Raw genomic sequence first — 14,168 nt, forward strand, 5'->3', positions numbered from 1 at the left:
ATAGTCACATGACCAAAATTGTAATTTTCTCCTAACAAAAATAACATGTTGGTTACAATAACAGGGTGTTTGGTTGGAGGGAATTTAAATTCAATTCCCTTCCCACTTAATTTCCACCTAATTCCAAATGTCATAAAATTCCTTAGTTTGGTTGGAAGGAATTGCAATTCCATATATAGAAATGCAATTCCCTCATTTTCATGGAATTAAAATCTCATATCCCCTGGGATTTTTGGAAGAAAAGAGCTAGTGATGAGAAAAAAATTACCCCTCCCTTTTTTTAACCTAAAATTAATACCAAAACAACAATGGACATTTTGAACTTTATATTACTTATTCCCTTTTAATTCCCATTTATACCAAACATTAGAATTGAAATTCCCAGTAATTCTATTCCTGTAAACCAACCACTAAAATTTAAATTTCTACTTTATTCCCAATAATTCATCTCCCATGAAATTGCAATTCCTTTTTCACGTAATTCCCCCCTCCGACCAAACGCCCTATAAAGAGTAATACTATTCTCTTGCATAATTTAATCATATTAAGCATCTCTCCCTTAATTTGAGATGTTAAAAACTCAAAATAAAACATTCTTTTTTTTTAAGCTACTGATTCAATTACATTGTAGTATTTGTTCATACATATTTTCTCAACTTGTTGAAGCACAAAGAGTCAACATGATCTCCACTAAGGCTCGATTTCGTGACCTCCCATATGGGAGATTCGCTACATACCATTTCAAAATAAAACATTCCTTCCTTAGTTCCTTATTTAGTTATTTTAAGAAGATCCAAATCGAGACATATCCTTAATGCAGTGAAAAAATGCAAGGAAAAAAACGTTTTTTAGAGATAAAATAGATCAAATTGCATTTATATATTATTTTCAAATTTAAATTTCTATTAGCAAATTAATTATATATTTCGCAAAAGTTAAATAACTTATTTAACGTTATCCTTTTATAATATTGCCATTATACTAGCCACTTTTAATTTTGTTCAAAGTTTGATTCAAAGAATGCTCAATCCAGTGTTTATTGATAGGTGAATGTCAAAACGTTGACTCGTTGACTCGTTGACTCGTTAGAGTAATTTCGTTAACAAAATTCCATTGCGTGTCTAAAGTGCTCATACCGAAATTAATGAAATGGGAGCATAAATAGGATGAGAGCAGCTTAGCCAAATGGGAGACCAGTCGTCCAGTATGGCCACAGCCTCCAATGCAGTTTCTTTCATTCTGTCTTATTTGCTCATAATATTTCTTCACCTTGCCCAATCTAAGTGCCCAAAAGAATTCCTCTGTAGCAACCGGAGCATTCCTACTTTTCCTTTCACAAATATGTCATTTCCTGATTGTGGGTTGGTTAAGTTAGGTTGTAATGTTGTCTCAAGACCTCCTACACTAGAATTAGATGGTAAGTTGTATAACACTATATTTTTTGGGGAAGAGGATTTTGTGGTGCTTTCTGATCCAGTTCTCAATGATCACTTGAAGAACCGAAGTTGTGATTCTTTCAATTGGAACTCGTCTACTTCCTTTACCAATTCTCCTTCCATTTTATTTGATGTGCCCAAATCCCAATTCCTTTTCTTGTTTAAATGCATCCAAGGCTCATCACACCATAGTCGGGAGGAGATAGATTATTATTTTAAGGGATACAAGAGCTATAGTAACTGTAAAAACTTCACTCTATACTACCAAGAAAATCATCATATTATTCCCAAAAACAAAGTTCCTAAAGATTGTTCGCTTGTTCAATTGCCATTTGACAACTCAACCAAAAGCAATGATTTATTTGAGGAGTTAACTCCTGAGATTATTTTCTTTTGGAAAGTGTCCGAAAAATGTTCAGAGTGTCACTATAGAGGGGGCCAGTGCCAATCTGATAGCAGCAACAATTTCAAGTGTTTAGAAGGTATGCTATATAAACTAAAAATGTTATGTTCTAATACTGAGGTAGAAAGGATGTTATATTTAATTTTATTGATCAAAATTGTCCGTAAAACTATATGTTTTTTATTATTTTTATTTAATAAAGCTTTCATTGTAGGAAAAAGAAAGGGGACTGTAAAAGGAAGAAAGGCAAACCTGAATCAAATAACAGGTAAGCATATACACCGATCCAAACTACTTTTTCCTGAAACATGTTTTAAAAAAGGAGGTTCCTTGTGCGCATTGAGCACGGTCTAGCATCTGTGGTTCATGTTCAGTTGAGTTACCATGATTTACATCCTCCCAAATGTTCTGTTGGGTCGGGGTGTGGGAGCCCTTAGGGTTGGGGTTCAGCCTTTGGAAGAATGTTTTAGAAAGGGAAAATATTACATGGACGTTCATTTCTTATTATAAATTTTTACTTCCTCGCACAAATTTTTAATATAGACACTTTTTTATGACATATATTATGAAAATATTTAATCCTTGCCTATTATATTATGGAGTAAAAATGAAGAAGTAAAATTTGAGAGTACATGTAATAAAACTCTTTAGAAAATTTTTATCTTGACCCACGATATAAAATTTCTTGTATAAGTATTGAATTTGATCTTGACCCGACTTGTCCAATCGTTATGCTGTGGAACCGTGTCCACCTTTAGTTCTATGTTCATAATTACTGAACTATATGTTCATAATTATAAAGTTATATATATATATATATATATATATATATATATATATATATATATATATATATATATATATATTCATAATTTATAAACTTCATATTTATAACTATTGAACTCTATATTCACAATTACAAAACTCTTTGTTCATAATTACTGAACTATATGTTTATAATTATAAAGCTATATATTTATAATTTTTGAACTTTATATTCAAAATTATTGAATCTCTATATTCATAATTACAGAATTATATGTTCATAATTATAGAACTATATGTTCATAATTTTTAAACTATATACTCATAATTATTAATAGTTTTGATACCGTGTCCACCTTGCAAGGTGGACACGGTTCCACAGCATAATTTGCCAGACTCATCTCAGACAAGTATTTTCTCACATGTTTTTGTCTTTGATTATAACTTTTAAGTTTATGTTACTATATATGGACCTTAGCTCATGATATAAGTATTGAATGAAGTTTGTTGTTTTTTTTTTTTTTCTTTTTCTCAAAAGTTGTTTCCTGCCAAATAAAAAATAAAATAAATTTACGAAGTTAATTGAATTGGTTTTTACATGCGAGCATATAAACATGCAAAAATTATCTTGACCCACAATATTATGTTGATGGCCTCATTTGCAGGACAAGATATCTTGACCCACAATATTATGTTGATGGCCTCATTTGCAGGACAAGATACGGTTGGGGGAGAAAATAAGAGGAAGATGATTGTAATAATAGGTATATACTTTCTTCACTATCACATTTTTGAAGTGTTTGGTAAATGATAAATTAGTACGGAGTAATTTTTTTTGCAAATTTTCAGACTTTAGCCCTTTGATCTCGTCAAATGGCTAAAACTAGTAGCATTTGATAAATAGCAAATTGTGGCCAAAATGTTAAAACTAATACTCCGTACTTTTTTTTTAGGTTAGCAAATTAATTACATTCATTTAATAATGCAAAAGACTATTTTGCCAATTAATTGTTACTATTAATTTTTATTTACATAATATTATAATAAGGTATATTACCACTAATTTATATTTATATAATAATTAAGAATATCATTCTTTAAATTTATATTAAATATATTAACATTTATTTATACCTATATACTCTCTCAGTCGCATTTTGCATATCATATTTTTAAGAGACAGAGTGCTGAATTTAACCCGTCACCGGCCTCTGCCCAACAATACCCCTAACTACCAATTGATGGACTTGGCCTTTTACTGTCCTCCGCCCAATAATTGATAACAATTAGTTGAGATTAACAAGAATAGGAAACAATAACAATGACAGAAAGTAAGAAAGACAAGATTTACGTAGGTTGATAATGTGCCTACGTCCATAAAAGTGAAGTTATTCTTTTATTAGTTCTGATGGTGATGATAAAACATTAAGAGCATCATATTTATATGTAACCCTAAACATGTACAAGTACAAAAATACTCATATACTATGGGTCTGACCCAATCCACTCCACTCATATTCCTTATATGAGACATACTCAACAAATCTCCACTTTAACGAATATGTCCCTTAGGAAAAAATAGCTATCTCACATATAACCATGAGTCGGGTAGTCGTGCTCATCTAGCATGCATCTAGAAACACCCAACAAATTCAAACAATGTCAGTAGTAACTGCCTTTGCTAACTAGGGATGTAAATGAGCCAAGCGATTCGCAAGCCGCTCGGTCAAAGCTCGGCTCGAGCTCGGTCAAAATCGAGCTCGATCCGAACTCGAGCGGCTCGTTTAGTAAATGAGCCGAGCTCGAGCTCAAATATTCTAGGCTCGTGGCTCGTCGAGCCGCTCACGCGCCATAATTAAATAAATAGATAAATATTAAATATAAATATAAATATAAAAAAGAATACATACATATATATATATATATATATATATATATATATATATATATATATATATATATAAAACTTAAAACTCTCAAAGTAGGAAAACCCTAAATCTATTGCAGCTGCATACCCGCTGCCTAAATCTCTCGGTGCCTCCCCGGAGACGCCACTGGCGTCGATAAGGAGGAGCATCAAATTAGATGCCACTACCAAAGTTTGGACTTTTGATTTTTAAAATTTTTTATTATTTATGTATGGATAAAATAATAGTTATTATTAATTGAAATATGAATTCAAATAGGTCAAACTCGAGATTAAAATTGAGCTCAAATTAAGCCCGAGTTCAAGCTCGAACTCGAGCTCAAGATCGAGCTCGAACAATTGAGCAGCTCGAGCCGAGCTCGAGCATCATTTTTTGAGCTCGATCGAGCTTGAGCTGAACTATGCTTATCGAGCTCGAGCTCGAGCCAACCCATGCTCGAGCTTGGCTCGACTCGTTTACACCCCTATTGCTAACATATATGTTGCATTCTCACTGGTATGAATTTTTTACAACAAAATCTGACCAGAAGCAACTAACTCTCTAATCAGATGAAACATTGTTTGGTCCTGGCCTGACGTACTTGATATTTAGCTAAAAAGATGGCACTCTGATTATCACAATGTAATTGAACTCCACCTTGCTCAATACCCAATTCCTTAATCAAACCTGAAAACCACAAAGCCTCTTTAGTTGTCTCAATCACAACACCCTGTATTTTGTCTCAGTTGTAGAGAAAGCAACAACCGACTGAACTGATGACCTACATCAAAATAAGGCCACCACCAAAATTAAATACATACCGTATTGTAGAACGTTTGTTATCCATATCACCAGCATAATCAAAATCCACATGTCCCTCGAGTATAGTCTCACTCAGTTGACTCCCGAATACAATACTATGCCCCATAGTGCCCCTTAAGTACCGGAAAATCCAATTAACTACTTCCCAATGTTGCTTCCCAAGTTTAGACATGTAGTTACTAACTTGGCTAATAGCATGCGCCAAATCAAGTTGAGTACAAACCATCACATACATTAATTAAGCAAGCAATTGCACTAGCATAATGAACCTTTGCCATATTTTAAATCTCACTAATTGTTTGGGGACACTAACTAGATGAAAACTTATAGCCAAAAGAGTGCTAACTAATTTAGATTTACTCATCCCAAACCTGTCAAGGACCTTCTCAATATTACTCTATTGAGTTAGCCACAACTTCCTTGCACCTCTATCCCTGCGAATTTTCATGTCAAGAATTTTTTGTGCAACTCCTAAGTCTTGCACATATCAAATTCCTGATTCAACAAAGCTTTCAATGAAGTAATATCATTCATACTCTTAGAAGCAATCAACATATCATCCACATAGAGTAACAGAAAAATAAAAGAACCATCACCATAGTTCTTAACTAGACACAACAATCATACTCACAACGTCTGTAGCCAATTTGAATCATGTAAGAATGAAACTGCTTGTATCACTGTCATGGAGCCTGTTTCAGCCCATACAATGACCTCTTAAGCCTACAAACCAAATGCTCACCTCCTGGTTTAACAAACCTTTCAGGTTGCTTCATAAAAATCTACTCTTCCAGATCATCATGCAAAAAAAGCAGTTTTCACATCCATCTACTCCAAATGCAAATTCCAAATAGCTAGCAAAGCAAGTACTAACCTAATAGAAGTATGTCTAACAATAGGAGAAAAAATTGCATTATAATATATCCCCTTCGATTGAGAAAACCCCTTCGTAACTAACATAACCTTGCATCTTCACCCCCCCCCCCCCCCCCCCCCACCACCACTACTTTTTTTTTTTTTTTTGATATTCGTGGCTTTTTCCTATAGACCCACTTGCACCCTATAACATTGTTTCCTTGAGGAAGCTGAACTAGCTCCCAAGTATGGTTTTGATGTCAAGACTCCATATTCTCAATCATAATTGTCATCCATTTATCTTTCTCCTAGCTAGAAACAACCAATCTATTGAAAGGTAACTGTATCATTATTAGTTACAAGAAGTGCAAAAGATACCATATCCTCAAACCTATAATTGCTAAGTGGTTTGACATTGGTACGTCTCAATCTACCTCTAGCCAAACCATAATCTTGTAAATTCTCTGAACTTGAACTTACTGCAGATGTGGAAGCTGTAACTTCACAGCAACACCATTCTATTGTGTTGTCTTACACAATGTATAGTACTTTTGAATTCAATGTTCTGCACAAAATTTTAGAAATTCTTTCTTAGTATATTATGTTCCATTGTCAGACCTCAAGTACTTGATTTTTTCTGTCAGATTGCTTCACGACCTCAACCTTTTATAGCTTGAATTTTTCAAAAACTTTAGATTGTTGTTTCAAGAAACACACACACACACACACTATATATATATATATATATATATATATATATAGAGAGAGAGAGAGAGAGAAGAGAGAGAGAGAGGTGATCACATGTGGCCATGTTGTTAAGTGTGGTCATATGGTCAATTATAGGCCATTAGGTTAGATAGATCCAATGAATCATATTAATCAAGATTTTTCCAGTATTTTCGCGCACATTCTCCTACCCAGCGAATTGCAAAGGTAAACTCGTCATAAAACACCGTAATAGGGAAAATCACATTGTTGTGTGTTTTATTACACTATTGGTGCATGTTGTCAACATTGTTAGTGTATTCTGGAACACGGCCGCTATAAATGGCCACTGTAATTACCATAACACGGGAATACACCATTGGTGTGTTTCACTGTGGTGTGTTTTATTACACTATTGGTGTATGTTGTCAACACTATTGGTGTATTCTGGAACCCGTCCGCTATAAATGGCCACTGTAATTACCATAACACCCCAACTTACCAAAACGCGCGAAAATCCTCAGAATTACCACAGCCGTTAGATTAAACTGATTCAATGACATAGATACTATATATATATATATATATATATATATATATATATATATATATATATATATATATATATATATATATATATATATATATATATATATATATATATATATATATGTCCATGCTCTCGCATGTGATCGTGCGGACATATCAGAACAGTAGAATTAGCTAAGATCAAAGGGATAGAAATCAATAAAGAGGAGAAAATATACGGTGGCAATTTCATAATTTCTTGCAACATGTATATTTCGGCGGTGCATTTAGTATTATATTGCACCACTCAATGGGTCTATTGAACCCATTGTTTTTTTTTTCCCCTTTTTGGCGTTGCACCACAGATCACTCATAAGTCCACTACACCATCCATAAGTGCACCACACACCAGCACTTAGTGCATCACCAAAATATACAAAGTGCACTTATGAGTGATCTATGGTGCACTAATGAGTGCTCTGTGATGCACTGATCTATGGTGCACTTTGTATTGCACCACTCAACGGGTCTATTGAACCTATCGCCTTTTTTTTTTCCTTTTTGGTGGTGCACCACACTCATAAGTGCACTACAGAGCACTCATTAGTGCAGTACAGAGCACTCATAAGTGCACCACACACCAGCACTTAATGCAACACCGAAATATACACGGTGCATAAAAGTACAAAAATTAGTAATATTATTTTAGTAAACATTATCAATAAGGTATGTGTAATTGTGTGTAACAATGTATTAGATTTACTACTAAAACTATTTGAAAAATTGAGTAATTATATGTCCACATTTTTTTCAATAATTGCAGCTTTTTCTGGAATTGGAGTCGCGGTGTTAATGATTTTACTTCTCTGTCTTGGAAGGACTTTCTCTTACCATCTTAAAACTCAAGATGAACGAAACATAGAAGTCTTTCTAGAAAACAATGAGTCGCTCTCTCCAAAAAGGTATAGCTATTCAGAAGTCAAAAAACTCACCAATTCATTCAAAGATAAACTAGGTCAAGGAGGTTATGGTTGTGTCTACAAAGGAAATTTACCCAATGGAACTCTTGTGGCAGTCAAGTTACTAAAGGAAGCAGAAGGTAGTGGTGAGGAATTTATCAATGAGGTGGCAAGCATTAGTAGAACTTTTCACGTTAATATTGTGACTTTGTTAGGGTTTTGTTTTGAAGGCCGCAGAAGAGCTCTACTTTATGAATTTATGCCTAATGGGTCACTTGAGAAGTTCATTTATGATAAAACAATTCAAAAAAGTCGCCAATTAGGATGGCCAACATTGTACAAAATTGCAATTGGTATTGCTCGGGGACTTGAGTATCTCCACCGTGGCTGCAAGACACGAATTTTGCATTTTGATATAAAGCCACATAATATTCTTCTAAATGAAGACTTTTGTCCAAAAATCTCAGACTTTGGTCTTGCAAAGCTGCACACAACAACAGAGAGCTTTGTATCAATAATGGGAGCACGGGGAACAATTGGATATGTTGCCCCAGAAGTTGCTTGTAGAAACATTGGAGCGATTTCTCATAAGTCTGATGTGTACAGCTATGGGATGATGGTACTAGAGATGGTTAGCGGTAGAAAGAATGTTGAGGATGATGTAGATAACAATAGTGAAATATATTTTCCGCATTGGATTTACCGCCAAATTGAACTTGATAAAGAGTTAGGATTGAAAGGAATTACGAATGAAGAGGATATGGAATGTGCAAGAAAGATGGTTGTGGTTAGTTTGTGGTGCATTCATAGTGATCCCTCAATCAGGCCATCAATAAGTAAGGTGTTGGAAATGTTAGAAAGCAATACGGATTCTTTGCCATTTCCTCCGAAACCTTACTTATATTCTTCCTCAACAACCGCGGTAAATTCATCTACTATACCTTAATTAGTTTTAACACTTCCTTTTAGCAGTTTGTTTCATGCTTAGTCTATAGAAAATCACATATGTATTACTTTTTTCTACCATGATTAGAACTACATGGTTTATGAACATTTTTCTGGATGATGCAAAATTGTTCTTAATGTTTAAGGATTCAGTTTAGTATATACTTTATACTACATTCATGTGTAACATATTTTGTCCTTATTCTGCATATTATGACTTTGTTTTGTCATAACTTATTTTAGAGTTTATAATTTATTTTAAATTATAAATAGTTTATAATTTATTTTAAGTTATAAATAGGCTATTAATTCTGTTTGGTAAATGAATACGAGTTTAAAATAAACTCTTATTTAGGAGCTTTAAGTTATTTTTTATGTTTTTATATGTGCACCATTTTGATAATTGAGGGACAACATTTACACCATTCATAATTTAGGAGTGACATTGATAATTGGCATATTATAGAGAAGCATTTTTTACAATTTTCCCTATATATTATTGCATTCAACGATTTGTTGAGTCATGAATCTGATTTGAAAGACTTAGGAACTACATAGAAAATTCTTGGCATGAAAATTCGCAGGGATAGAGGTGTAAGGAAGTTAGCGGTGTAAGGAAGTTGTGGCTAACTCAACAGGGTTATATTTAGAAAGTCATTGACAGGTTTGGGATAAGTCTAAGCCAGTTAGCACTCATTTGACTAATCATTTTAAGCTCTCATCCAGTCAGTATCCCAAAATAGTTAGTGAAATTGAAGAAATGACAAAGGTACCTTATATGCCAACGCAACTGGCTACCTAATGCATGCAGTGTTTTGTACTTGACATGCTTTGGCTCATGTTGTTAGCCAAGCCAGTAATTACATGTCTAAACCTGGGAATTAAAGCTGCATTAGGAGGTAGTTAAGTGGATTATGCAATACTTAAAAGGCACTATATGGAGCATAGTATTGTATTTGGGAGTCAGCACGCAGAGTGAGCCTTTAGTCGTGGGATATGTGGATTCTGAATATGTTGGCGATATGGATATTAGACATTCTAAATAGGGATATGTATATACTCTTTGTGATGGTCCTATTTGTTGGAGATCATCAATGCAGTCCATCGTAGCTTTGTCTACAAATGAGGCAGAATACATGGATAACTAAGGCAACTAAAGAGACTTTGTGACTCTCAAGTTTAATTTATTTAAAGAATTAGGTATTGAGAAAGGTGAAGTTCAATTACATTGTGACAATCATAATGCCTTCTTTTTGGCTAAGAATCAAGTATATCATGCTAGAATCAAGCATATTGATGTAAGGTTTCGTAAGGTTAGAGAGTTGGTTGTTTCTGGTGAGATTTTTTATAGAAAATTCAATTCATACCAGTAAAAATGCAACAGACATATTGACAAAGACAATTAGCACTGACATTGTTTGGACTTGTTGATTGACCGTAGGGGCAAGCTAAGGACAAGAACCATCGTTGTGTCAAACTCTCTAATGTATGGAAGAGAGCCTTAAAGAGCATGGGGTCCTCTACCCCAACCACTAAATCTTCACTTAGGAAGCAAATTAAATTATCCCTGGAATCACGGTTGGGTGGGGGCAATTTATATCGTGGATCATGGTCCACAGTACACTATACACCGTAGTCTAATGCATAGAATTTGACTTCATAAGGTACAGAATTAATGTTCATAATACACATGCACATAACACGATATAATGAACATTAATTATGTGTATTATGTTAAGTATTTATATGTTCTCAGTTATATTATAGAAAGAATCCGTGCACAGAATTTATTATTTTATGAACATAAATTCTATATATTGGACCAGGGTCCACAGTCACAAGGCACCTTAAATTTGTTTGGAGCTGAGCCTTGTAGGTTAATATATATTTCATGCACAAATTAAAGGGCATTGATGCAAGCGATTGGCTTTTCCTTCCCATCCATTTTCCTTTAGATGTCACGGATCTCATTTGCAAGGGTTACCATCAATCTCTCGGGCTCTCTATTTTAGAGTCAAGCTAATTAAGGCCTTAGCATTGGTTTCCTCGATCAAATTAAAGCCTCCTCTGATCTTCAATTCGCGATCACTCATATCGACTACTCACTTGAGCCGAGACGATGAACCTCTGTCTGTTCAACAAGCCTCATTTTGCATTCAGAAAGCTTTGGGAAGCCTCAATATAATGATGCTCTAAATCGCTCCCGGGAGCATCATCAATTACTATACATACTGCCTCATATCATGCATGCATTGTTTTCCTCTTCTCATTGTAGAACATCCAAATTTAACTCCACAATCTCACTGTCTCCCAGGGCCGGATTTTAGGCTGTGCAAGCTGGGCTACCGTACAGGGCCCCCAATTTTAGAGGGGCCCCAAATTTTAGAGGTCCAATATTTAATATTTACCTAGGTAGTTTAGAAATAAAAATTAAAAGTTTACAATAAATTTAAAAAGGTTCTATGAAGAGATGGTATAAATGTGTATATATTGTATTTTAACTTGGAGGTCAAAAGTTCGAAACTCCTATATCTTACTTTTAAAAATTTAGATTTTGAAGGGCCTCAGTTATTTACCAGAACAGGGCCACACAAACCTAAAATCCGGCCCTGTTGTCTCCTACAACATTGCTGTTTACAAAGAAGAAGGAGAAGTAGAGGCGAATAAGGCGATGAGAATCAGAGCAAGAATGTATGTTGGTTCCATTACATGGGTTGAAGTGAATTGAATGCAGGGGCGGAGCCAGGAATGCATAGTGCGGGGGTCAACTAATACATTGATATGCAGTTAACATATTTCAAAATAATCATTACATTACAAATTTAATAAAGTTTAGAATAAATCATTTATAATTGAATATATATTAAATTATTTTGTAATATGCTTTTCAATGCACATTGCTTTGTACGGTTGAAACAATGAAAACATTCACGTGTGTTTTAAAAGACTATTGATTATTTCTTGAAAACTATCATCTTCACAACATAACATAATAGCAATTGTATTCTCAAATACATATACTACACAATTTTTACATTATTATACATGTTAAATTAAATACAAAACTTATCACATAACCACAAATTTGCATAATTAACCAAACAAATGCACCTTGATATCCATTATTTAGAATCAAACAAAACCACTATTTAAAATAAACAATAAAATATGAAACAAAAATTAACCAAACATGTAGTTATAAACAACAAAAAAAACCAAAATTAACTTGAAAAATATGCATAGATTTTAATGACGAATTGTCTTATTATAGCGTATATACTGCATATATGTATGGTTCTAGAGAGAAAAACTAGTAGGTAGGTTAAATGGGGTTTAATTTGAATGTGAGTCAATAATATAGGGAATACATAATTTAGAATGGGAGAGAATTGAAGAAGATGAGAAAGTTTATAACTTAGCCTATAGGATTAATTTAAGTGGGAGAGGGGCCAAATATTTTGAAGAAACAACAAAATTTTAATATTCTATATAATATTTTTTAAAAAAAAAATTAATATATATAATATTAAAAAAAAAAAATTGGAGGGGGGCCAGCATACCTTTGCCTCCGTCACTGAGTGAATGGTTTTAGTTTTGAAACTCATACGACTGTCTCTGGTTGGTTTAAAAGTGTGAGACCACAATTGGTATTATCCCAATATTCGGAGGACCATTAGACGTATTAACTCTCTTTTTATTAAAAAGAAGACTAATTGTGGCAAGGAAATTAAAATCAAAAGATGTAATAAGGCAAAAAAAAATTTAAAACAAAAATTAATAATAAGAGAAATGTTTCAATGACTAAAAGTGAAATTTGCTCTAATGTTTTTATTGTATTATTAAGTTTTAATCCAGCTTATATTTTATTGTAATGTTATTATATAGGAAATGTAATTTTCCTCTCAAAGTTGCACTCCTAATTTCTCATCCTTGGTGATTTATGAGTTATGAATTGGCCTACTCTACCTAATTGTAATCAAATAATGCCACGCCATGAGAAGAAAATTAAGAAGAATTAGCTTGGCCTTTTTTAAAAAATTATTGTTGTTGTTTGAATGTGAATATTTGTTAAATAGTTCTAGTTGTATGGATTTATTTTGGTCTCTTTTTTTTTTTTTGAATAGTAATAGAAGTTCAATTCTATGACTACCCATTTAGAATGGTAACAAAAGTGTTAAAAAAATAAAGTTAACAAGTTGAATCATTTCAATGCCAACCTATTACAAATTCTGGTTCATCTATGAAATCTCAACCCCTTAAGTACCTTAACAAGGCGTTTGGTTGGAGGGAGGGAATTATGTGGGAAAAGAATTGTAATTCCATGGGAGTTGAATTACTGGGAATAAAGTGGGAATTTAAATTCCAGTATTTGGTTGACATGAATAAAATTACTGGGAATTTCAATTCCAATGTTTGGTATACATGGGAATTGAAAGGGAATAAGTAGTATAAAGTCAAAAATGTCCATTATTGTTGTTAGACATTAATTTTAGGTTAAAAAAGGAAAGGGTAATTTTGACTCATCACTATCTTTTTTTCCCAGGAATTAAAATACCAGGGGGGGACCTGGGATTTTAATTCCATGAAAATGGGGGAATTGCAATTCCCTCCAACCAAACTACGGAATTTAATGGTCTTTGGAATTATGTGGAAATTAAGTGGGAAGGGAATTTAAAATCCCTCCAACCAAACACCCTGTAAAGGATTGTGTTCGACATATGGTCCAAACCTGTTAATATACTAAAACAAACACAAAGCACAAATTGTGAGGTCTAATTCTTCATAGGGATATATGGCATTGTAAATTTGTAATTTGTAAGATCTGTAACTGTGCAAATTAAAA

The 14,168-nt window shown here is 33.4% G+C and overlaps 1 protein-coding gene across 1 annotated transcript; it reads left to right on the plus strand.

Annotated features, from left to right (window-relative positions):
• Nucleotides 1-1,152: 1,152 nt before the first annotated feature.
• LOC109156959 (LEAF RUST 10 DISEASE-RESISTANCE LOCUS RECEPTOR-LIKE PROTEIN KINASE-like 2.4) lies at nucleotides 1,153-9,465 on the plus strand. Its single transcript, XM_019304846.1, has 4 exons — nucleotides 1,153-1,918; nucleotides 2,054-2,107; nucleotides 3,318-3,368; nucleotides 8,245-9,465. The coding sequence occupies exons 1-4, from the start codon at nucleotides 1,186-1,188 to the stop codon at nucleotides 9,324-9,326; spliced, it is 1,920 nt and encodes a 639-aa protein (XP_019160391.1). The 5' UTR covers nucleotides 1,153-1,185; the 3' UTR covers nucleotides 9,327-9,465.
• Nucleotides 9,466-14,168: the final 4,703 nt, after the last annotated feature.

This window comes from Ipomoea nil, unplaced genomic scaffold (assembly GCF_001879475.1).
Source record: "Ipomoea nil cultivar Tokyo-kokei standard unplaced genomic scaffold, Asagao_1.1 scaffold0298, whole genome shotgun sequence".
In the NCBI taxonomy this organism is placed as follows: Eukaryota; Viridiplantae; Streptophyta; class Magnoliopsida; order Solanales; family Convolvulaceae; genus Ipomoea; species Ipomoea nil.